Source organism: Aspergillus melleus (assembly GCF_016097325.1).
Source record: "Aspergillus melleus strain CBS 546.65 chromosome Unknown contig3, whole genome shotgun sequence".
NCBI lineage: Eukaryota > Fungi > Ascomycota > Eurotiomycetes > Eurotiales > Aspergillaceae > Aspergillus > Aspergillus melleus.
Window position 1 is genome coordinate 2,338,063 of NW_025763372.1, and position 24,646 is coordinate 2,362,708.

Sequence of the window (24,646 nt, forward strand, 5' to 3'; positions counted from 1 at the left end):
GGACGAAATGTTTGATAGATGACCGAAGAACGCCTTTTTCTCTCCTTCGCGTGCGTGCCGTAGTCCGGTTTAAAATTTGTGATAGCAAAATCTGACAGATGCGAGTGAGGCACAAGGCACCAACATCAATAGTTTCAAGACCTGGTGAGCCTCTTTGTTTGCAGCCCTCGGATATGTACCGCAGTCGGGATAGCGCAAGGGTAAATAGAAAGGAATCCTAGTCCCCTTGGATGAGTATCCAATGCTAGCTCAAAGGACATTTCTCAATGACTGGTAAGGCTTACTGCGTACTTGCTCTGGCGGCTGCAGGTCTTGCAAGGGGGGGCATACATCTAGACACAGGCTGATAAGCTGGCTCATAAATAGCGGCAGTTTGACCATTCATTCACAGCAACGAGGAGACTGCTTTTACGAGGCATGCGAACAAAATCTACAGCCTCGTGCTCGATAGCCTTAGCAGGATGTCGGCGAGCGACACCCACCAGGAAGAAACCGGTCCTCTGAACACAAATTTTGAAAGGCCACAGCAGAGCTCAAGATGTGCCAGGGGTCGAACATTCATTGACATGAACGAGAAGCCACAAGAGTGATGGCTATACTGTACGTCGATAGATTCCCCTTCCTTGAATTGGTAACAAAGGGCGTCTCGGTGGCTGACAGACAAACTTGCATTTAGCACCACCGTGGGACGTGGTGACGTACTGAACGATGCGATTCCTTGCTGGCCTGCATGGTGCGTCACGTTTCATAGGCGTAGTCCATCCAGAGCTGGATGCTGCATGGGAGATGTCGTCGATGGTGGATGGCGCATCCTGTATCTCCTATTGAATTTGCCTCGAGCAACAAACAAAGCGCTCTGGCTGGCAACCCGCCCTGGTCTCTCGCAGCAAACTTGATTCTAATCGACGAGCAAGCCATGGATGCTCTCCAGGGGCCGAAACAGAATGCAACGATACTGGATGGTAGGTATTTTGCCGTGGTGGAAGTGTTTCACTAGCTGTACTGTGTCGATCTCATTCGGAAATATGTTCACCGAGACAAGCACCATGGCTGCATGGCATTTCAGGTCTCGAAAAGCACCACCCTAGTTCAAATAGACTATTAGGTCGATCTTTTTCAGGGAATGATATAATGTAATGCGGCGTGGACCTGGCAGTCTTTGATTATATAGGACCAGGGAACGCAACGCAGCCGAGATTCTCCAAGAAGCATACCTGTCGGGATCTTGGGGCGATACAAAGATGAGTGAAAGATCATGACTGGAGGGCGATTGAGAAGTGTCGCATGTCTCATGCAGTACGGTCATTGTTTGTAGAATAACTGTTCTGATGATTGGTGTATTCACTTTGGGGGCGCTGGTTGGCCGCAGAGTTGATTCTTTGTTCGCACCGCAGCTGATGAAATAGCCAACAATGCCCAATTTCCTATAAATTCAGGATCGAGAGTCAACTATTTCCATCATTTCTAGCGATCACAGCATCTTACACTCTTCAGTCTTTCAGCATGTCGACAACTACTGTTGATCATCAAACCCTTGTCAATGGGATTTTGCGCAGGGACTTTGCTCTTGAGGTGTCAAGCATCACTCCTCTTGGTTATGGTCGCAGCAACATAGTCTTTCTGGTTGATCTTCTCAAGCCTACCAAAAGCATTCGGTCCCTGGTACGATACCGTGGATACCCAAAGCCTGGCACCGTGCCCATACCCAAGGATACAGTAAAGTTGATCTTCCGCTTTTTCAGGCCCTTTGATACCTACAACGAGGCCGTACAGGCGGAAAACAAAGTAGCTGCAATGAGTGTTGCCAGATCGGCTCTTTCCTACTCACATCTTCCATTGCTTGTTCCCCAAGTCTACGGCTGGGACAGCGGTCAGAACGAGCCGAGCACACTTGGATGGGTTCTTGAAGAATATATCCAGGGCAGGAATCTTGCCGCGGACTTTCCGAATCTCCCAATCAGCAAGCAGAGAATCATTCTTGCGCAGATGGCAGATGTAACGAAGGCTTTCCAGATCTATCATCTTCCGGAAACCGTGACCGGTTTCGGTGGACTTACCTTTGATTATGAAAGGCGAATGCGGACAGGTCCCCCGAGCTTCCAGTGTATCGGTGGCCCCTTTGATTCTATTGCTTCCTTTTACCAAGGTCTGATAAATTGGTATCTTGAGGCGTCGGAACGATATGAGATTATCAATGGCTGGCGAGACAGCGACCTCACCGATCGAATAGACCAGTTTATTATGAACGGAGCAAGTGAGTTGTTGGCGAGCCTCCCAACAGATCGTCCGACATTCATCCAAGGCGGCCTGGGTAAGTACAAGCCATCGTCGAGACAATGCAGGATGTCACTGAGACGGAAGCAGAGCCCCTCAAAACTCTATACAATCCCGAAACACTTCAGATTACCGCACTCCTCGATTACGGTCTTTCTCACGTCGGCATTCCCGCCATGGAGTTTTTGTACTCTTTCGCCGGGTTCTCCGGGTCCCTCACCGCGCCATTCGATAGAGAAACCGAAAGATTGCGGCATGCAATGCTACATGGATTCCCGGAAATTCCTCCTATTTCCCAGCCCATGCGTCTGGGTCCTGACATGTTTGGGAGCGGCCGCAACATTCAGTGGGGCCTTGCAAAGGCGTGGGAGGTTGAACTGGAGAGGGTTGGGGCCATTCGACCACGCAACACCGAGGGCGCCGACTTGCTGTCTCAGGTTCATTGGTTCATCCAAGACCTCGCGCCGTGGCATCTGTACGATCCCGACATTCTCCAAATCCGTACGAAGGAGCAACTCTTCGAAGCGCGGCAGGAAACGAAAAAGACCCTAGGGAAGTACCTGGAGACCTGGGGTTATTAGGAAGACGGTGGTTGTTCGCAGGTAGATTTTTAGGCTAAACATAGCCTATCAACGTATGAGGCGTGGGTCACTGGTTGTGCTGGTTGTGCTTGATGAAGGCAGGATGAGTCTATTGTATTTCTGGGATGTACATGTAGGTAGAGGTAGATGAGATGAAGAAAAAGAGGTGAACATGATTATCTTTTACTGTCGGATTGCCTGTTTAGGGCTAGCGTTGTTCTTACGGTAACGTCATAGATTACCCGTGACACGTGACACCGCGCGCCTCAGGAACGCGCTCGCCGCCCGTCAAGTTCAACGTCGTCGATCTCCAGCAGGAAATCGTTTGCATGTCCTCCAGCAGTCAAGATGTCTTACTATGACATTGATTCCATTCTAACAGATGCGCAGGTTGGTCATGTACCGGGCTTTTGCTTCCTTTCAAGGTCTTTCATGTCTCATTCTGATATTCGGTTCTCTAGAAATTGCCGTGCACGTTTGAGCTCGAAGTGCCAGGGCTTGGCATTCTAGAGGGCAATGCAGGCGAGAACGTAGGCCAACCGATCCTTGAGCATTATTGCGAAGAAGAATCGTATACTGACGCGACCCAGATCAAAGCCGGCACGCGAATCGACCTGCCGTTATGGCTGGGTGAAATGCTCTCTATCGGGTGAGTCTTCTGTCTGCATGCAGGCTGGGGGCGTTCCCGTCTAACCTGCCCCCGTCCCAGAGCGCGGCTGGGGACATCTCGTCTGGTTACACTAGATCTTCCTGCCGCATTATCAGAACGCGTCATGAACGCATTGAAGGCTGATCCTCGGACCATCGACTTGCGCGCGCTGGCGCCCCACTTCTACAGCCTGAGCGAGCGGGTACTGGAACTCTTCGAGGAGGAAGAGATGGTGGACGTTCTGAGTAACGTATGTCTTGACCGACTTTCTTGATCTCTGTCGTGGCTGTCATTGATTGGGATGTCGTAACTGACTGACCCTGTTTCTTTAGACTTTCAAGAAGCGTGCAGCTGAGATCGCTGATCATGCGCATAACCCGCGAGGGGCTCTCGGCGAGGGCGTCGAGTTCTTGCGAGGTCTAGACGAGACTGAGCGACAGTGTAAGTCAAACTCATCCGGCCTTGGTTGAGTGATTGAGATTCTGACTAGCACACGTGGGAAGTGTTCCGAGTGGCTCATGATAGTGCCAAGGAGACCCGGTTCTGGGCCGGGGAAGCGAAGAAGCGATAGAACTGGGGAGGATAGCGACTGAGCTGAGCTCGTCGTCTCTGAGCGCTACGAAACATGTTGACCATTGTTATGGAGGATGTGACATGACTTGCATCCGGTGGAGTTTTGGTATGCTGAGTGAATTGATCTAGATGTATATTTTTCTGAAGAGCCTTCCATTTATACTTCAATTGGAAATGGGTAGGAACACGTCTTTTGCGTAACAGCGGGAATAACCGAGTGTCGATACCAGCAAACCCTCCAGTGCAATGCAAGTATCACTACCTATAGTGGTTGGTCAAATACTATATTGTTGGTATGACTGCAGTACTTGGTGTAGCCTCGCGGAGATACGTCATGGGGGCTAAGTTAACTAGCTAGTAATAGAAATGGGATGACTTATATAAGCATGTTATTTTTCGCAAACACCGAAGTCAGGCCGAGAAGGTCAAGGCTGGTACCATTATTAATGGGCGTTAATATTGTTTCTCAGTGTCCAGGGATCGGACTGGGCATGTTCCATGGATGATGGATGGCCTGTGGCTGGTCGTCGCTTCGAATGAATTTTGAGACACGATGGATCCCAAGCGAAAGGATCCCTGGATTCGGCGTGGATGTCTCCAGTGCACACTGCACACTGAGACTGACTCTGAGTAGGTAGTAAGTACACCGTACAGAAGTACATCCATGTACTGAGTAGAAATTGAATTGAATCAAAATCTCAATTGGATCGCCAGCCAAGTGGATCCCTCCCGAATAGGTTAGACCGCGGGGAGTCTGGGCCTCCTGGAGGGCAACAGTCAACGCTGATTGGCAGGGGATGAAACCCCCGCAGCTGCTGGGCACTCCCGATTCGCCCAGTTAGGTTTTGCGCCAGCAGGGGGGTTCCTGCCTTTTCTTAACACTAAATTTTAGAATTTATTAATATTTCAAGATTTAATATTCAATATTCAATCAATCAGAAATCCGACTTGGACTGGGTTTCTTCATCTCAGCTCAATGTGAGACTCCTCGTAGAAGGACTCAATCTCGTCCTTATTTTCCGAGGACGATGGCCACGATGTCGGAGATGCCCGCACTGGAAGAATTCCATGCATTCCCCAGGCTGGCCTGGTAACGAAACATGCCGGCTTTCCAGCATTATCAATTGATCAACGGGCAGATCGGGTAAATCGTGCCTGGTGGGGATCCCAAATAATATACTTTATGTCACTCCCCTTTCTTGGCCACCTCCATCGACTCGTCACAGCGCCCTCGTCACATCTTTTTATTTTTTTTTTCTTCTCCCTCTTGTCTCTCTCCTCACGTCCGTGACTTCGGCTTCCGTTTCCCCTCTCTTCCTCTCTCTTCGTTGAATGTCCTGCCCTGCCATCAGCAAACTTGACCTCGGTGGATCCGTAATAGTCGACATATCACCTCCTCGCTTGACCCGTCTCCAATCGCGGTAGTTATTGCTTTTTCCCCTTGCGAGATCTATCCAGTTACCTTCCGAGCTGGGCGAGTTTGCGCCTTGGGTGCACACGCTTCTGCCGCTCTACTGCACTCTAACCCGTGCAGTGCGTCTTGTCAGTAATGCGCATCGTCTAGTCGAGGTTCCCGTCGTCGCCAAAATGGACAGAGATCTTCAGAGACGGAGCGCGGTCTCCGTGCAGTCGTCTACCCCTTCGTCGCTGCGACACTGCTCATACCCGACGCCTTCCTCCGCAAAAAGGGTCTCTCTGAGACACAGCCCAACGAAGAGTTAGTCCTGCCGCAATCTCTCGACCCTGGCCCAATCAAGGGATACGGAACCGCGCAAACCCTCAAGCTAACCTGTGCCCATCTGTCCATCTCCAGCCAGATCCAGACCGGAATCTCTTCAGCCTGCCGCCGTCACTCGTGTCAAGGGAGATATCGCAATGGATTCGCGGACGAGCACAGGTGCGAGCGCGTCTTTCAGCCCGAAGTTCCAGATCAGTACAATTGACCATTGTCCAGATATGTCCTGCACCGAGGACTTACCTTCGATGACCGCTTCGCCGAAGTCGACCATTTCACACACCCCTCGATCACGTACGTACCCGCAAGATTCGCAGCGATATACCGGATGAACAAACGTTGACCACAGCTGTGTTGCAATTAGGAACACCGGAGACCACCACGACCCTGGTCAACCCTTCATCTTCCCTGCTACAGGACCTTTTGAAAGAGCAACGTGCGTCGCGAGGCTCGCGAGGGGCGATGTCGGAAGAATGCGACGATCGCACACCCCGTACGCCGGATCGTTCCGGCTCTGATTCCCAATCCCAATCTCAACAAGACGAACCGGGTTCGGCGAGACAGCGCAAGATAAACAACGCCCTTTCTTCCGGTCTCAAGCAGCCGCGGGAGATGGGGATGCGGGAGACAGACCAAGTGGGTGGCCCGAGGTGAACCCTAGATCCGGCCATTGGCTAATCCTTTGCTAGTATATTTCGAAAATCAACAAGCAAAACTTTGACTTGAAACTTGAGATTTTCCACCGCGCCCAACAGATTATCGCCATGGAGAAGAAACTTGAACGGATGGCTGAGATGGAGGAGGATCTCCAGCGACTGCGACAAATGGAGGATGAGCTCCAGGAGCTCCGAGATGCCGAGGAGGACAACCTCAGGCTACGAGAATCGAATGAACAGTTGCGACAAGAGATCGACAAGCGGGACCAGGCAGTCACGGAGGCCGTGGATTTGATCTGCCAGCTGGAGTCCCGAATAGAAGAGCTGGAAGGGGGCCAGGATGCGTCTCGGCCTTCCACGGCTCGCGGCCCTAGTGATGACTATGACCTTGAGACACCCAGAAACAAGACCACTTTCGAAATACCCGAACGAAGATCTTCGAAACGAAGCTCTGCATCTGGGGACTACCGGCGGGTATCATCCAGCTCACGAAACCTCAAGAGGCCCCCGTCATTTCTTACCGACCGGAAAGACAGTACTGCGGCCTTGCGGAGCCTCTATGTCCCGGTTGACGATCAATGTGGAATGAGTGTGATTACAAAGTCGGACAGCCACAATTCTATGAACGAGACCCCGGATATTGAGTCACCAAGACTCAGTGCTTTGAGCGAATGCAGTGAACTAAACCCGTATGCCGACGGACTGGACCAAATCACGATCCCCATTCGAAAACGAGAGCCACCTTCGGAGAAGTCTGACTTGTCAATGTCCCAGAGCAGCGATTTAGAGGAGCGTCAATTTGCTGATTGGATCCAACCCCAGCCGGACCCCTTTGCGGACAAAGTCTCAAATATGAAGCCGCCACTACTAAATACTTTCCAGGAGTCGGATAAGCTCCGTGCTGACAGCGATGCATTTTGGAGTACTTCTAACCAGCGGACGCCACTAGACAGCGTGTTTGGGAGCACAAGGCTCCCGCCCACCCCTGATACTATGAGCACGGCATACGCAGGAGGCGGCAACGGGTCCAATGGCAGTGCTACCGCCGACAAAGGCCAGAGTGATCAGACTCAGTCTGTGAAACGAAGGCTTGCGCGTCCCCGTTCTGCCGGCGAATTGACAACGAAGCAAACCTCCGAATATAGCAACGTTACAGATGGTTTGAACACCAACACAAGCAAAGTTACACTGCCTCGACGCAGCCTTGACAAAGAAGAAATACCCGCCATATTCCCGCTGGACAGCATCACATCCAGAACGGGAGCCCTTCTCAGTCAAGAATCCATCATCAAGCCCAGCTTCGGTCATTACGGGGGCAACGAGATATTCAACCCCCATGGTTTGGAAAGGGTGTTCTCGAAGATGGATCGACATCACTACTCACCGGCAATGTTTGAGGCAAGGCAAAGAGGCCCCGCTGCATCACCACCTCTGACTCCGCAGGACTGGGTGGAAGCGGCAAAGTCAGGGGGTCCTGCCAGAGAAGATCAGACCGGCGTTCCTCCTACCGGTCCTCTCCCAGCGGGGTCACGACTAGTTGGTGCTCGAGCACCAAGCCAATCCTCTTTCCTTGGTCGACGGCATAGCATCGACTCGGCCGTCCGAGACACCGATCTTCCCACCGTTCCGACCCTCGACTTGGACTCGTTGGAGCCCGGTCCCAGGCCTGAACCTGATCCAGAACGTTCTCGCCGGAGAATTAGCCTTCGATTTTTCAATCGCTCAGGAAGCTCGCGACGTCTGCAGGACTCCCCGACAATCGACTTTCTCGATAAAGATGACTGTGCACCTGCCCCCGTGGTCCGGAAAACCAGGCAAATAGCGAATTCCAGGGCGATACAAGCGAGCCAAAGCAACGAAGACCCATCAACAACAGGTAATGGGAACCTTGGCGTGTCTGCGCCAACCTACGCAGATACCACGGGCGAAGAGGTCACCCACAGGACTCTTCCTCATTCTTTGACCGAACGCAACCTCACCTCGACCGGCACGGCGACCAAGAACTCGCACTCTCACGTCAAGGATCACAAGAGGAGAAGCTCTCTGGGAATACTCGGCTGGGTCAAAGGAGCCAGTGGGCTCGCATCTCTCGGGAAGAAAGCCGACCCTGTGGATTCCACACCGGCAACATCCCAGCCTAGTAAGAGTCGAGTATCCTCTCGACTCGGTCAAGAAGGTCCGGGTCCGGCCTCGACGATCCCCGAGGCAATTAAAGATCCGAATAATCTCGCGGCCATGAATATCGTTGTCGAAGACTTTGCATATAACCCCAAACGCATGTCCCGAGCGGAGGAAGAAGAAACGGGACGGCGGCCACGATATATGGAACGACGTTCACGGCGAGCCTGAGTCACCTTTTACTTTCTAACTTGTTTTTATTGCACTCCTTCTCTTCGGTTCTCTTTGTTAGCTCTTTTCTCTTTCTCCTTTCTTTTTCCCCACGAGTTTGCTTTTTTCTGTCGTTCACGATACCCACGAGTTATTTGATTTGACGGAGCTGGCATGAAGATTGTACGAATAGGATATGGGGTTTCGGGGAATGCTTTCATGGCCTTGATATTGTTTTTCTGCATTGCTCTGTTCTGCCGTTTCTTCCTTCCTTTCTTTTATCTTTTCCTTTCTACTTCTTTGCGTCGATCTACTCTCACTCTCTTGTTTCCTATGTTTACTGATTGAGGTCTATCATCTATATCTGGCTGGTCTGGATCCAACCATACGTCTCTCATTTCACTTATTTCAATTGAGGTTTCAGTCTATCATGCTGGTTGACTTTGGGAATTCATTCGGTCATTCTTTTAGTTAGTCAGTCTTTCTTTCTTTCCTTTTTCCCTTCCTTTTTTCCCTTGTCGTCTCGTTCAATTTTACTATTTTACTTATTTTTGGGATTCCTCAAAGGAAAACATCACAGGAAAAAAAACTTTCATACTCAATCTTACTACATATAAACTTTTCCCGTGTTCTACAGAACACCATAAAAACCTGTAGCCCTATTGATAGACAAATTGTAAAATTATACGCACAGAACCCCTCAGAAAACCAATTCTCCATTATCAATATCTCAATCTATGATCCAACTAAACTCCCTTTTCCATGCATGACCCAGCCTGTCACAATCTATATACATGATACACCAAGAAACGAATTCAAATCCCACACCGACCCTATTAAAACTCCATATCAGGTCCATATAAAAGACACAAGTATTCAATGAAAGAACGAATAAGAAGAAGAGAAAAGAAAGCAAGCAGATAATACATAACGCTTTTTCACCCTTTGAGGATGATTGACGGATCAGTACCAGCCCGTGCCGGCCTCGCCCAATTTCTTACCCCGCGGGTTCATCGACAACACGCGCTGTCCCGGGAGAACGTCATCAGTGATCGAAGACTCAAAGGTGCCCGAGATGGTGCGCTTGCCGAGCAACTGGAACGAGTCGTAGCCGTCGCCGTGCCCATTACAGGCAGCCCACTCGGGCGACAGACGCGGAGACGACCCGTCGCCGAGGTCACTCCAGCGGGTGACGACGATAGCGTGACGGAAGTACAAGCTCCGCGGGTCAGCGCGGTCCTCGGTGAGCTTGACCTCGACGAGGTACTCGGAGGGACACTCGGGGCAGCGGCGCATGGGACGACACTTGCCGCAGAGGGTGGTCAGGGCGTTGGGGTTGTGGATGCGGCCGTGGACCATGTCCTTGCCGCGGTGTTCGAGACCCTGCAGGCCGGCGGTCTCGCGCGGCTTGGGGATGTGGCCGAGCGCGCACTTGCAGACGTTCATGAGCTCGCCGTCGCGCCAGTGCGCGCACGCCGAGAAGTACGGCCAGTAGTCGTCGCGCGAGTAGAGAAGCATGCGCTGCGAGCTGGGCGGGAGGTCGGGCTCCGCGAAGCAGCTGCTGACGACGCGCATGAGCAGCCGCCCGCGGTGGATGTAGTAGCGGCTGTGGTGCGACCAGCCATCGCGGCGCCAGCGGCGCGAGAGCAGGTCGGCGGAGATACCGTAGCGCGGGGAGAAGCGGTGGGCGCGCATGACGAGCTGGACGAAGGAGAAGGGGAGCATGCGGCCGTGGGTGATGCGGTGTCGCGGCTGCGGGGCCAGCGGATTGCGGGCGTTGGGGCAGTCGAAGAGCGGGTTCAACACGTCGGCGGGCTGCAGCTTCTCGAACCCTTCGCGCGTGCGACGGTGGTAGCGGGCGCAGGGGAAGCAGAGGAGGTGGTGAGGGAGGGCGCGGTCCTGGGAGACGAGGAAGTCGGCGCGGAAGTCATGGTTCTCGGGGTCGTTCAATGCCATCCAGGGATCGAGGCCAAGCCGGCCGAGGAAGGCTTTACTAACGAAGGCGAGGCTAGCTCGCTCGGCGGGATTCAAGAACTCCGCCACCAGGCGCCAGAGAGCCGGCGGGAGCATGGCCATCACGGGCTCACCGGGCGGCCGGCGGTCGATCTCGTTCGCATCGTTGCCGGCGGAGTCGCTCATGTCCTGCACACCAATGGCGTGCAGCATGGCCGTGTGGTCGCGGTTTTCACCCAGCTGGGTGTCAAGTTGAGCATTGGCCTCGCGGTATTTGAGCCGATGGACCTCAAGCGGCGCAAGGGAGGGCATCGGAGGGATGTCATCGGTGCCGGCGCGCGATTGCAGCTCGGCTCGAAGGTCGGGCGTGGATGCGCTGTAGCCCTTACGGAGGACCTGGCGAGACTTTTTGGGCCGCAGGGCGTTGGCGAAGAAGGCCCGGAAGCCGCGCCGTTCCCCTGGACTGTCAGCGGACATGACGGGGGGCGATTGAGAGGTAGAGAGAAGAGGTGAAGCCGTGAGAGTCAAAAAAGATGCCGAGAGAAGCCGGATCGAGAAAGTTGCGATGACGAAGCCGCTGATGTAATGTAAGTTACGGGATTACCCGCCGGGACCCGGTAATTTACGCCGTCCCTGGCGAAGTATGAAGCCTCTACTTGAGTAGGTGTATACAAAACACTCAAAAGGACAATGGAATATCATGACATTAGATCCTACGCTATCGAGTAGATTCCCAAATTCTCAGTTTCAAATCCCATCCAAAATCAATCGCTCAAATCAGAGGCAATGTACAGTCAATGTCCGGTCTGCACTTTACGAGAACCGCTTCTCGACGGTCTTCCAGTTGATCACCTCCCAGATGGCCTTGAAGTACTCGGCCTTGCGGTTCTGGTACTGGAGGCTAGAGGGAACATTCACGTTAGCAGCGGTTCGGGCGACGACCAAGCAAGGCAATTGAAGAAACCTACTAGTAAGCGTGCTCCCAGGCGTCGATACCGAGGAGAGGCTGGAACTGGCCGACAACGGGGTCCTGGTTCTGTGCCGGGCGTTAGCTTTGAAGATTCTTTCTATTGAACGGTCTGAGTCAATCTTACGGCGTAGGTCTTGATGCCGATGTTGCCGGTCTGCTTGTCCTTGACAAGCCAGGCCCATCCGCTGCCCTGGATACCAGCCAGGGCGGTGTTCATCTTGTTCTGGAACTCGCCCAAGCTGCCGAAGCTCTCGTCAATGGCCTTGGCCAGAGCACCCGAGGGGGGCTCGCCGCCGCCAGCGCTCTTGGGGGCCAGGTTCTCCCAGAAAAGGGTGTGGTTCAGGTGACCACCGCCGTGGAAGTTGATGGCGGGCTTGAGGTTGATCTGGGCCGCGATGTCGTTCTTGGCCTGAGCCTCCTGCAGCTGCTCGACGGCAGAGTTGTAGCTGTTGACGTAGGTCTGGTGGTGGTTCTTGTGGTGCAGCTCCATGATCTTGCCGGAGACCGAGGGCTCCAGAGCACCGTAGTCGTCTGCGCTATCACGTCAGTTCCGAGCTGGCGAAAGCTCGTCTACATGAGAAGGGACACCTACAGGCCAGGTCAGGAAGAGTAGCCTTGCCGCGGGCAAAGGTCAAACCGGCGAGACCGGCAGACTTGGGAGTAGCCGAAGCTCCGGCGCGGAGAGCAGCGCGAGCAGTGGGACGGACGAGAGAAGCAGCCATGATGAATGGAGTTGAGTGGGAGGATATAATTAACAGGGTATCACAATAAGGGGGAAGTCAATTGACAGAAGTTGGGGTAAGTATGAAGAGGAAAGAAGAGAGAAGAGAGAAGAGCGAGGGAGAGAGAAGGAAGAACAAGGGAAAAAGAAGCGGGTCGCCGGGGAAGAACGTCATCGCCTCGGGACTCGCATTTCGCCGCCTCCGAGCTCCGTTCTCCGCTAAACATTTTGGTTTATCGCGAGTCTATCAACATCCAGCATTCCTCGTTCCCATCTACGCTTCAATCCACCTTCCATTTCTGTTCATTCGGTTGCTCCTTCCATCCCTCACTCGCTCGGGGCTATGGACTCCCCCTCGGACTCGTCCTTTGCCGGCCAGAAGCGCAAAGTCGCCGACATGAGCTCCGACGAAGAGGACGAACGCCCGACCATGGGTTTTCGCGGCTTTGCGCGAGCTTCGTCCCGGTCGGAATCGCCTCCCTCACTCGGTCTGGGTAGCGGCCGTCGCAAGCCTTGGAACAATATGGCGCAATCCGCGACGGGGAACTCTAGGGGAGGCAATAACAATGGAGGCAAAGGCATGGCGGGAGGCAATTCATTCGCCGCGCGCATGATGGCCAAGATGGGTTATGTCGAGGGACAAGGTCTGGGATCTGGTGGTCAGGGTATCATCAATCCGATCGAAGCTCAGGCGCGTCCTACGGGTGCCGGCCTGGGTGCCGTGCGAGAGAAGACAAAGCAAGCGCGCGAGGAGGAGAAACGAGCGGCAGCCCAGCGCGGCGAAACCCTCGAGGATAGCTCCGACGAGGAACGAAAGAGACGGCAGAAGAAGAAGGAACAGCGCAAACGAGAGAGCCGCAGTGGTACGGGGACCCCGGCTCCCCGCGCGAAGCCGCAATACCGCACGGCTCGTGAGATGGAGGCAGATATGGAGGGTCTGGAGGTCCCGAATGTGCTCAAGTCGTTGATCGATGCCACGGGCAAGGAACAACGGGTGATCACTTCCACAGCCGGCCTGATGACTCCTATGCCATTTGTCAACCAGGGCGAAGGCGAGGCGCTGAAAATCGCACAGCGGGCGCGTCATGACCTAGAAGCCTTTGCCGATGAATGGAAGGGACTGACGGAACGGAAGAGTTACATCGAACTAGAAGAGGCGCAGATTGTGGAACAACTCGATACGCAGCAGCTACGAGCCGACCAGCTGACGGAACTGATCACGGCTGTCGGGGCCCTAGAGATCTTCCAAGACGACAGCAACATTCGAACCAAGTTCGATGAAGTGACCGACAAGCTCGAATCCTTGGAAATGAAATTCCGGAACGAAATCCTTGAATACCGACTACCTGAGACAGCGGTCGCCGCCATCCATCCTCTGTTTCGCGAAGCCATGGAAGAATGGGAGCCTCTCAAGGAGCCGACATTCCTCGTGTCACATCTTCGCCGTCTCCAGCCCCTATTATCTCGAAAGAAGAACGCCGAGGAAGGACAACGCCAGTCTACGTCGCCGTACGAAACGATGATATATACCCTATGGCTGCCTCGCGTGCGCTCAGCCCTCCTCAACGAGTGGGACGTATTCGACCCGACCCCCGCCACATCTCTCATTGTCGCATGGAAGGAGATTCTCCCGTCCTTTGTCTACGCCAACGTCCTCGACCAACTCGTAGTGCCCAAACTCACTAATGGCATCAAGGAATGGAAACCCCGAAGCAGCAGCCGACGGCATCCGTCGTCCTCGCAACACAGCTCCCGATTCCCGTGGTGGCTATTTACATGGCTTCAGTATCTCGGCGAACGACACACCGACCCCAAGCAGGCAACGGGTCTTCTCTCGGATGCCAAGAGGAAGTTCCGCGTCCTGCTGGACACCTGGGATCTCAGCCGCGGCCTAGTCAGCGGAATCGAACTCTGGCGAGACGCACTGGGCTCCGAGTTCGACGTCTGCCTTCGCAATCACCTCCTCCCCCGCCTCGGCAGCCATCTGCGCGAGGACTTCGACGTCAACCCGCAAGACCAGGATCTCGCCGCGCTCGAGAACGTTCTCAAATGGAAGGACTTCTTCAAGCCCAACGTCATGGGCCTGCTCCTCGTCGCCGAGTTCTTCCCCAAATGGCACAACATCCTCTACATCTGGTTGACCAACGACCCGAACTACGAAGAAGTCGGCGAGTGGTTCTCCTGGTGGCGCACGCAGATCCCCGCCGAGATCAACGATCTGGCCATCGTCGACGACGAGTGGAAAAAGGGTCTGCAGTCGATGGACCTGGCCTCTCGTCTGGGCGACCGAGCCGCCGCCGAGCTCCCGCCCCCGACCACGACACGCCACGAGCCCGCAGACTCGAAAGAAAAGGCCGCCGCCCCTCGCGTGCCTGCCGAACCGCCGCGCAAACCCAAGGTCGTCGAGGAGGTCGGCTTCAAGGATATTCTCGAGTCATGGTGTGCCGAGGAAGGGCTCATCATGCTCCCGCTGCGGGAGGCACATCCCCAGAACGGCCAGCCTCTCTTCCGTATCACGGCCAGTGCGACGGGGAAGGGGGGCGTCGTGGCATTCGTCCAGGGAGATGTGGTCTGGGTGCAGAACAAGAAAGCCAAAGATATATGGGAGCCGATGGGTTTGGAAGAGAAGCTGGTGGAGAAGGCAGAAGGAAAGTGATTTCGTTCTCAGCCTTGACTATGTATTCGGAAGGTTCGAAAACTTTTTTGCTAGGTTTTTATGATATCCTATTTCGTTATTGTGTTGGCATGTATATGATAGATTGCACGGAGTGTCATACTTGAGCTCTTTAGGCACCTTTGCTCTTATTTTTGCAAGCGAAGGAAATATCCCGCTTTGTATACAATGATGAATCATACTATAACTGAAGAGAAGACATTGATTAAATACCTGATAAACAACCAAAACGTAAATTATCTACAGTCATCACTTGCGAAATGGGAAAAGAAGACAACAGATGAGAAAGAATAGAAAACAAATACAAAAAAATGGCTATTTGCAACGCTGAAGTGCAAGGAAAGCGTAAGCTCCAGGTGCTCCTTGAATACACCCAAGCTGAATTTTCATGACTTGTGGCTTTTCCACTTCCGTCCTTTTCACATCATGCCAGTATGTCCCAAGGCCAATTTTCATAAGATCATTAGCAGACCATAGGAATCTCAAAATTTTAACTGGTCCGAGCGATATTGTTGTGCTTCTCGTTGAACGCATTGACGGCTGAAATGAGCGATGTTAACCTCAAAGCCCCGCAATCAAGAGCAAACAATGTTCACTTACCAACAGCAATTTGTCTGTACAGCCAGTTTCGGGCACTTTCGTCCTGAACTGGGATGAAAGGCCCATTGGCACCCCCCTTGAGAATGATACTCATACCGGTGCGCTCCTTCGAGATGGTTTGGATATCGGTCAAACGAATGTCCCATTCAGTCTTGAGCTTCTTGGACCGCACAAGCATTATGCGGTCATACGTCAACATGACCAGCATGTCTCTGCTAGGAAGCTCCAAATGGGCGATGTAGTCCTCGTTGAAGTACTGCCCATCGTCCGAGGTCTTGAGCCAGAACTGACCTAAGGCTTCGCGTTGTGAATATGGGCGTACTATGCCATCTGTTCCGATGAATCGCGTCAGGCGAACGCGGTCGAGTCCCTCCGCGTCGAACACAGTCGTGGTATTGCGGACACCCTCAGCCAGGTCTGTACAAATATTAGTGATCCGATTCAAACGACACCCTCGTGAACAACTTACTTGAGGCCAAATCAAAGGCACCAATCGCAGGTTTTGTGGCCAAGCCTAGAACACCCTTCCCAACACCCTTGAAAAATCCCTGAAGACCTTCTTTTTCGGCACCTTGGAGCGGATGACGGGCGAGACCTCCGATACCACTCGCCAAGCTGTTCGCAAATGCATTGCCACCCGCGGTGATACCATAAAGTGCATGTTTGGGTCGGTTTCTAGATTTCGACATCCGTCGTTGGTCTTGGAACTCCTTGTCCAGAGTGGCGGCCGTAAGACCCTTCGACATACTTCCAGTGAGTTTGGCCATACTGTCCGAGAAACCAAAGACCGATTTCTTCACAAAGCTTGTAGCTCCTTTGGCAATGCCGATGCCAAGTTCTTGCGGTCTGTCAGTCATGACCAGTCCCTGGTACGGCTCATAGAAGATTGCAGCAACTCCGGAACTGACATTATTGAACAGACCAACCGGGTTACCGAGGAAATCAGCAGATCCAAGGACGATATGAACTTGACGGAGGAATTCCTGGGTGTAGTGCCTCTGAATATTACTGACAAGCACACCAAGGGAGACGCGAGCATTCTCCAGCATCAGGGCATTGAGTCGGACGGGTGCGTCATTGACATTGCCCATTGACATGGTCATGACATTGACGAAGAACATCAGGGGATTGGATGGCTGCATTGTATCTTCGGCATTGATGCGCTCGGTCCGCATAAAAGAGATGTCGACCTGCATTGGCTGCAAATGAAGCAGTTCAAAGTACACATCCTGGCCCGCACCTTCGCCAGTCGGCTCCGGGATCTGGAGATTCTCGTCACAAAGCTGACCCTCGTGTTCTTCAGACCACGAGGCACCAGGGACCTTCGCGAAATCGAGCATAGCAAAGACGAAGTCTTCGTCAAGTTCCAATGTCATCTGCTGCAGTAGTATCGTGGCATATTTGATGTAAAGCACACCGTAAGAATCGTCCTTCACGCGTGTAACCATAGCATGGAAGATCGGATGTGCCTCCATCTCCTTGCCGGTCTTTGGTACCACGCTGGGGTATAACAAGATCGGGAAGATACCTCCATACAGCTGATTGTCGATCTGAATCCATTTTATGGTCGTGTTCAAAGTCTGGTAAAGTCGCGACTCCCTGTACTTGATTTCAATGTCGCGGAAGGTCATATACAGCAGCTCTTTCAGGTTTTGGTTGATCAATGATATGCCAATCCCTCCGAGACGGAGCTGAGCTTTGAAATTGACATCAGAGTCCAGTTCTTTAACCTCGAATCCGGTGCTTAGGCTGGACTGAGAAGCCTGTCCCCTCTGCTGCCGGTACATGCTCTTCGAAGGCTTGAAGTTTGACAAGACCAAAGTTTGGGTGGGGCCTTCAGCAGTAATGTTGATATCGATAATCTTCTGAGTTTCCCCGTGCTGAGTGGGAGGGATCCTCATCGGAATCAGATTACCAATCTCCGCAAGCTTGATGCGTCGTTCCTTGCCCTTGCAGGTCAACACAAGGGTTTTGTTCTTCGTAGCCGGGTAATCCCACGCATAGGGCATAATACTTCGCGGAGGAAGACGGTAACGGATTGGTCGCCAGTCGCTCGTCCTGTCAACTTCGTCATCTTCAATGTTCGGGTTCGCTTGGAAGAAGATGAATTCCATGTCACTCTCATTTCGCATGGAGAACGGCCAGTTGCGATTTTCAAAGCTGAAACTAATGAAGAGGGTTGCATTTTCCATAATGGTGTCAACCTTGATCAGTCTTTGGCGTTGGTTCGTCTTCGCGAGCTTCACGTGCACAGTTCCTATGTCTGCGATGTTGAAAGGTGACGACCACTGGTTGTTAACTCCTGGGAAGCAAAGACAGAGCTGTTTCTCTGCGACCTGACGCAAAAAGTGAAGGGGAACAAGATCGCCTGCTCTAATGCTTAGGACGTTGGAAGAACCAGGCTCTCGAACCAGTAACTCTTCATTGAGTTTGTTCTTCAAAATGAATCGAGGCGTGATTGTGACAACCTTTGTCATCTTGTATTTGCCTTCACCTTCGGCGACAGACACACCCGAGTGGAATTCAGATCTGCCATTGCGGTCTGGAAGGACGACTTCAAATGTACTGCCGATAGCTTCGAAAGTTTGAGGTTTGCTCCAAGCAGATTCGCCTATCCTCAACATAGATCTGTTTTTGGTGTCACCGGTTGGGTAGGAGTACATGTATGGAAGGGCACGACCGCCCGTCCTGGGGTCGGCCCTCAAACCTTGGCCGGCTGCTGACCGAGCGGACTGTAAGAAAGCCTTGCTCTGTATCTCCATCGGAAGACCGGTCTTGTTGAGAATGAGGTATGGACTGTAGATAGACACCTTGAATGCGCCTCCACTCTCGGGCACATTGTAGTAATGTAGCTTGAGTTTTAGCTGGATACCTCTCTCGTCCTTCAGAGAGAGCGTGTGTTCTCTCCTAAAGTCCTGCGCGTTTCCGTTGATGATGGCAAATTCACTCTGCTTGAAGACAGTATCTTGCATATCAATGCTGAGAAGAAGCAAGTGAGATAGCTCGACGACATGTACGGGGCTGACGCCACCCTTTCGCAAGAAGTTGGTCCAGTCCTTTCTCGTGTTCTTGTCATAGATGCGATACTTGAAATCATAGGGAAGGAGGTTTTGTATTTCGACAGGAGCAAAAATTCGAATCCGCATGTAAGGATAGTGGCCTGTCAGGGAGTCCCGGGCATTGTATGTAGCATTCATCTGGAAGTAGAATGGCGGGGCTTGTTGTCCACTTTCGCTGACGCACTTGATTGTACGAGTGGGCCGCCGCATGAGGTCTTTCCAATGCAATTGTTCATTGGACCAGTCATAACCAAAGCCTTGATCAGGTCGCACAACAAGCGAGTGCATATACGCTGCCCCAACAGGCGCCGGTCGAGCATCGCCAGGCAGAATCTTCTCAATTTTCAGGAGATGGCCGTCATTTGGACTAAATATGCCTAATTCGACTGGAATCTGAGTGTTGTTCTCAACGACCAAGGGTGACCGGAAGGTGATGTATTTCACGTTGTCTGTGCCGAGCTTGACTTCGACAAGAAGTCGATGGAGAACATTCTCCTTTCTGGGCTTCAAATTGTATAACATTTCGCCCTCCCGTACGACAGGGATCCGGCTTACGCTCTCGAACCCGCTTCCTTCAAGTTTGACGCCGACTAGTCCGGCGTGACCTTCTGGCGCTAGATTCTCGCGCATAGCAGTTGAATCCTCGAATCTCCAAGGGTATTCTTCCCCGTCTGTAAGTCTAGCAGCCGGTCCGTCTTCGTCAGCACTCACATCGGCCCAGACATGGAGATCAAAGCCAGTATGATTACGGATTCGATAGGGAGCATCCGCTCCTCTTGGCTTCGAAAGAACATCCTCATCAGTAGAAAGGAACTGGAAAGATTTGGACGCCAGTGCAATTGTGGCGGACGTAACCGTCAGCTCCATCGTTTTGTGCGAGTAGGCATCGATCGAAAGTATTTCCGGGTTGACCTCCTTCGCCACATGGAAACCGAGTTGCCATGGCTCTATGAGGGGCTCCCAGGCTGACTTGGAGAAGTTATAGACGTTGACAAATGTTTCGAAGCTAGTGTCAGCGTTCAGGGTTGACGACCAGTCACGAACATCCACTGTAAATTTCTTCACGCTCCAGTCAAGCAGCGGGAGGTCGTGGAGATCGCCGATGAGAATGACTCTAATACCGTCGATCTGAGCATTCATCTCTTCTCGCCTGAGGATAGCCGATCGCGTGGGTGCTAGTCGACCATCTTGGGGTTCAAGAGCACCGCGTGACCCACGACGATCTTTCGGTACAAATGCGGAAGACGACTGTTTGCCAACAGACTTCCTACGAGAAGACTTCGCACCTGTGGCCTTGCCATCTGTTATTTGCTTTGCTTCGCCACTCTCCAGCTCATTGGTTCTTTGGGCCCGCATTTCAGATGCCTTGTTCACAATTTGCACAGCCATTAGAATATCTCGAAGAGAGAGACGAAGGACCAGAGGCTCGAGGTGTACGTTGATTGATGTCAAAGCAGAGCCTTTTTCTTGAGGGCGACTGTCCATGGTGATTTCAAGAGTGAAATCATCAAGAATTCGAAGCCTGCTAGTCTCAAACTTGTCCATGCGGCACAGGAACATGCCAACTTTGGTGACTTGCAAAGTCGAGACATTCTGGTGAGAGAAGAGCACCTGTTTTGTCCCAAGTACTATGGCTTCCGTGTGGGTAATAGCTGGGTTGGCAATCGTTATTACCTGCGCGTCAACAAGATTCACCTTGAATGACACCGTAGTCTGCCTAGCTGGAGTGGCATTCTCGCCGGTTGCGGGTCCAACGGAGCCATCCCTACTTTCTGCCGTGCTTGATCTGGGCTCTGATTCTTCAGCCGTCTCATTGCCATCTTCTTCTTCCACTGTCTCTTCTGAAGCGAATGCAGAGTTTGTGAAGGACTGCAGGGCAGAAAGATAATCCAGAGCAAGGATAATTCGTGGGCTGTCGATGGTCAATATGGCGATCAGATGTTTTTCCGGCCCTCCAGACATCGACACGGTGGCCATAAATTGTTGCTGGACATCGTTGTTGATCAAAGACATGATCTTCCGGAATTTATTGGTGTCCCCATTGCGACTGTCGCGAATAGATAGTGAATGTATCAACAGCTCAGACTCCAATGATCCGTCTGTCAACATGCGCAGTTTGACTCGCGTGTCGTTCAACGAGAACTTGGACAAACTAGCATCCTCCAGGCGCCCAACTGGCTCGTCGTCCTGGGACAAGATGAGCTCCAATCCAACACTATCTACTTTGAAGATCATGTCAAGGCGGACCCAGGTTTCATCTCCATTGTTCGCTTCCAATGACTGTCTCTCTTGAACCGCCCTGGACTCTGCTTCCTTGGTGGGCTCGGTTACTGAGGAAGGAAGTGCTTGCATGGCCTCGAGCTCTTGCTGCTCTGTGTCGGTTGCAAATGCACCGGGCACAGTGTTGGACAAAGCCATGAGGAACTTCAACTGTCTCTGCGAGATACGAAGGTTGATGGGAGACAATGAGCCCTCAATCTCCATGTCAGGGCGTGGGTTGTCTGGCTGGTGCTCCAGGTAGCATATACTGAACTCAAGGTTGACCTTCTGAATCATTTCAAGTTCTTCCACGGCCCCTTCATCGAAATGGAATTTCGACGTCAGGCGGATATTGCGGATACCAGAAGAAATCAAATTCACGGCAGGACTGTCCTTTTCATCTTCAAGCGGGACAAAGGTATTCTTAACGTAAATTTCACCAAGGTGGGCTGTCACCGTGTCACGAGGGCGGTCCGGCTTGACGATTCCTGGGAAGACCAGAATGGGTGTCATGACGACAACGTCGAAACGCATCCGCGATGCATTTTCTTGGAGCTGGTTGGCTTGATTGGCCGCGGCCTGTCGAGCAGCATTGAAAATAGCCTGCATCTTCCCGAACTTGACCAAGAAATTGATGATCTTTCGGTATGGCTCTTCAAGGAAATTGATTTTGATCGAGCCCGATCGGAGGAAAACCTCCGAATCATACCCAGGGTAGTTCGCACTTTCCGGGTCAAAAGTCTCATATTTGAAATCGGCAAAATTATCCCCCTCAATAGTCAGGAGCCTCCGGAGATCAGACGTCTCTGACGCTCCGGTATTGACATCGTCCACCAATGTCAAGCTTCCGATTCTAGATTGTATGAGCATGGTCTTACCCACCAGGAATATGCCCACGTCAGCGGTGTTGAGACTCAAAGTCGCAAGCCTGACACCGTCGTTGTTGAGTACGAGAGCAATACTTTTGAGATCGGCTTTGATGCGAATCTTTCCGGACTGCTGGGGTTTTTGATCCTCATCATCTGTCCCTTGGATGGCTCGGTCTGACTGGCGGTTCTCGTCGTTGTTGGATTGCTCTGGATTTGTGAAGGTGAGAAGAATGAAGTCCAGGAGGGTGAGGAGCGTCCTCCTAGTAACCACGAGGTTTATAGTCGAGACCGAAACATCAAGATTCATTGCGACGCCCTCATATGTTGACTCAAATTCAGGAGAATCTGGATTGACTCGGACAAATTTGAGATGGAACAGATCTTTATCCTCGTCCGCATTGAATCCCTTGGACGAGATGATCCTCTTGAATTCGGGCAAGGGGTTGTCCTCAATGTGATCGTCTACGCTCAAAGATTTGAGGACTATTTCTGCTACCATATCAAATGGTCGCATATAATAGTCTAATGCGAATCCTTCAGCAACCAATTCGGCAAGTAGATGATCACGGAGCTGATCATTAGGATCTGAGCGGAACAATGAACCACGTAGACGACCAACGGTAAACTTGAATTCAAAATCCCGGCGGTGAATGTTGGTCGGCTTATCAACGCTCTGGATTGTCTGTTCGGGATCCGATTCGTCATCGGAATCTTCGTCAACAACGGGGAGCTCCCTCAAGCTGGGCGGGTTGAATGACGAGGATCTTGCTCTGTTACCGGCAAAGGTAGAGTCATCGCCCTTCTTTTTCGATGACGGTGCGGAGGAATCGGTTTCCGAAAATCGCGGAATTGCAATATCGATTAACTTCATCAATCCCTTATACTTGGTGTCGGAAATCGACGCGTGCAGTTCGGGAAGATGACCGGATATTCTGGTCCGGGTGAGCTCTGTGACCTTCGGCACGATGCACATCTCCAGCGCAAAATCCACGTTAATACGATCGATGATATGCAGGTTACTGGACGCGACACTAGAATTAAGTTGTGACTTGGTGGTCTCGATGCCTGGGCCAATGAGGACTTGCGTCGAGTCAAGCTTGATCAAAAACCTGTCATAGAGAAGATGCTCTAGCTCCTTATAATCGCCTTCATCATACTGGCGTTTTTGTTTGGACTGGAGATCTCTCATCGTCTGTCGGTCAACCAGCTCGCTGTTGACACTCACATGACCAGCGTCGAGAATCAAGCATAAAGAGCTTTCTTTTGTGATGCTCTCGGGCACAATGAACAACGGTGCATGGATATCAAACTGCGCATCCACTTTCTTGTGTTCCTCCAAGGCAAACTCCAAGCCAGCTCGGGTTTGTTGCCGGATTCCCTCCACAGTAGCGCCAGCCGAATCCAAAAGAGCTCCAATGGATTCCATGTGTCGCTCTGGGGGCTCAAAGAACTTGACAACCTCGACCAAGAATTTGGGGTTGTAGATGACCTCGATACTCTTTAGTTTGACTTTGACCACGGAGTCGGCATCGCTTTCAAGAGGGTTCTTCTCGAGCTGAAGGTGGAACAAGCTGTCCTCATCCTCAACTATGTCGTCACCGACCTCGGCATCTAGTTCTGCGTTGCCTGCGATCTGTGAGAGGCGGTTCTTAGGCTCTGGAAGAGAATCCTTCACTTTCACGATCTGCGGGAATAGACTCCCTTCCGTTGTTCCGTCGTAAACTCTCAGTCCTCCAAGATCCAGGTCGACAAAGAAGGAGTCCGACCGCTGCAAGGCCTTGGCACGGAAATTATCGAACACCAGCTTCATGATTTCATTCGCCGCCCCATGGGGATCGCGCTTCAAAGTAAAGCTTCCGGCTCTGAGAGCCGAGTTGATCTGCAATTTGACCCATTCCCGAGGAACTTCGACGCTCTCGGCAATTGCTTTCTTCTCGTCCCAGTCAATGGCATTGTAAAGCTCCTGGCGTTGCTCTTCGGTCATCGATGCCTCCTCGGATTCTTCTTGTTTGGTACCCCAGAACCACTCCCCCCAGGTCTGCTGGCGTGCAGGCTTCTTCACGCCTACATTCTCCTTGCGGAGTTGGTTTCTTGCCAGGGATCTCCAGAACCGGATATCCTCATAACTGAGCTTCCTCTGCAGCCTATCGAACTCCTCGGCGTCTTCTCCATGCAAAGTCTCCTCGCGCTTTTTCTTTTTGAAGAGGTTAATATACGCGATCCGGTCGTCCCTTCGTTCTTTGATGTAATCCCAGGTCCAACGCCGATTTCGCTCATGGATCTTGCTAAGCACAGCTTTGCCAGCAAATCTGAACCAAGCGCGAGGGTCTTCCTTGGGGCTAGACTTCGGTTGGAGTTTCTTGTACTCCTGATGCCGAATAAAATAGTGGAAAAGATCCACAAGCATCAGCGCATCTCGGTACTGGTTGTCATCTAAAACAAAGCTGAGCTCGTCAAACAACAGCCGGGTCTTGATGGCTGGCCGGTCATGCTGTCCGGATTTATCCAACTCCAGTCCAGCACGGCCACTCACGGGGCGAAGCATGAATTGACTATGTTCTTCGTCAATGCCCGACCGCAATCGCTCCATCAGTTCCGCGTGGCTGGTGCCCTGGGCTTCTGCGCCCACGTCTGAACCCCGGCCTGTACCCAAAAGCTCTGCATCTGTATTCCAGTAGGCTGAAAGGGCGCCAAGAATTGCCAGTTTATGCGTGGTGCCCGAAGTTGACTGGATAAACGTGGGGT

The 24,646-nt window shown here is 52.3% G+C and overlaps 7 protein-coding genes across 7 annotated transcripts; 4 read left to right on the plus strand and 3 right to left on the minus strand.

The window, feature by feature from the left end:
• Positions 1 to 1,503: 1,503 nt before the first annotated feature.
• On the plus strand, positions 1,504 to 2,855 carry LDX57_005874 (phosphotransferase family protein; the record flags this gene model as incomplete). Its single annotated transcript, XM_046087560.1, has 2 exons — positions 1,504 to 2,311; positions 2,365 to 2,855. 2 exons carry the CDS (start codon positions 1,504 to 1,506, stop codon positions 2,853 to 2,855), a joined length of 1,299 nt encoding a protein of 432 aa, XP_045943527.1.
• Positions 2,856 to 3,203: 348 nt separating this feature from the next.
• psf3 (DNA replication protein PSF3) lies at positions 3,204 to 4,075 on the plus strand (the record flags this gene model as incomplete). Its single annotated transcript, XM_046087561.1, has 6 exons — positions 3,204 to 3,245; positions 3,317 to 3,385; positions 3,446 to 3,504; positions 3,565 to 3,754; positions 3,837 to 3,945; positions 4,008 to 4,075. The coding sequence occupies 6 exons, from the start codon at positions 3,204 to 3,206 to the stop codon at positions 4,073 to 4,075; spliced, it is 537 nt and encodes a 178-aa protein (XP_045943528.1).
• A 1,507-nt stretch (positions 4,076 to 5,582) lies between these two features.
• On the plus strand, positions 5,583 to 8,817 carry LDX57_005876 (uncharacterized protein; the record flags this gene model as incomplete). The annotated part of the gene is made up of 4 exons (XM_046087562.1): positions 5,583 to 5,974; positions 6,032 to 6,106; positions 6,177 to 6,448; positions 6,502 to 8,817. The coding sequence occupies exons 1-4, from the start codon at positions 5,953 to 5,955 to the stop codon at positions 8,815 to 8,817; spliced, it is 2,685 nt and encodes an 894-aa protein (XP_045943529.1). The 5' UTR covers positions 5,583 to 5,952.
• A 942-nt stretch (positions 8,818 to 9,759) lies between these two features.
• Positions 9,760 to 11,226, minus strand: LDX57_005877 (uncharacterized protein; the record flags this gene model as incomplete). The annotated part of the gene is made up of 1 exon (XM_046087563.1): positions 9,760 to 11,226. One exon carries the CDS (start codon positions 11,224 to 11,226, stop codon positions 9,760 to 9,762), a length of 1,467 nt encoding a protein of 488 aa, XP_045943530.1.
• Positions 11,227 to 11,562: 336 nt separating this feature from the next.
• On the minus strand, positions 11,563 to 12,441 carry sod2 (superoxide dismutase sodB; the record flags this gene model as incomplete). Its single annotated transcript, XM_046087564.1, has 4 exons — positions 11,563 to 11,650; positions 11,718 to 11,785; positions 11,844 to 12,250; positions 12,312 to 12,441. The coding sequence occupies 4 exons, from the start codon at positions 12,439 to 12,441 to the stop codon at positions 11,563 to 11,565; spliced, it is 693 nt and encodes a 230-aa protein (XP_045943531.1).
• A 259-nt stretch (positions 12,442 to 12,700) lies between these two features.
• LDX57_005879 (putative G-patch domain protein (TFIP11)) lies at positions 12,701 to 15,292 on the plus strand. Its single transcript, XM_046087565.1, has one exon. The coding sequence runs from the start codon at positions 12,784 to 12,786 to the stop codon at positions 15,094 to 15,096; it is 2,313 nt and encodes a 770-aa protein (XP_045943532.1). The 5' UTR covers positions 12,701 to 12,783; the 3' UTR covers positions 15,097 to 15,292.
• Positions 15,293 to 24,272, minus strand: VPS13 (membrane morphogenesis protein VPS13). The gene is made up of 3 exons (XM_046087566.1): positions 16,184 to 24,272; positions 15,715 to 16,131; positions 15,293 to 15,654 (listed from the first exon to the last, which is right to left on the minus strand). The coding sequence occupies exons 1-3, from the start codon at positions 23,883 to 23,885 to the stop codon at positions 15,605 to 15,607; spliced, it is 8,169 nt and encodes a 2,722-aa protein (XP_045943533.1). The 5' UTR covers positions 23,886 to 24,272; the 3' UTR covers positions 15,293 to 15,604.
• Between the last annotated feature and the right edge of the window lie 374 nt (positions 24,273 to 24,646).

Bases quoted from the DNA above. Each gene is read 5' to 3' on its own strand.
- LDX57_005879 (XM_046087565.1), top strand. From the start codon at position 12,784: ATGGACTCCCCCTCGGACTCGTCCTTTGCCGGCCAGAAGCGCAAAGTC.
- VPS13 (XM_046087566.1), bottom strand. From the start codon at position 23,885: ATGACCGAAGAGCAACGCCAGGAGCTTTACAATGCCATTGACTGGGAC. The intron at 16,132-16,183 runs GTAAGTTGTTCA...ATATTTGTACAG, and splicing joins TGCCTTTGATTTGGCCTCAA to ACCTGGCTGAGGGTGTCCGC. The intron at 15,655-15,714 runs GTAAGTGAACAT...CGCTCATTTCAG, and splicing joins GTACAGACAAATTGCTGTTG to CCGTCAATGCGTTCAACGAG.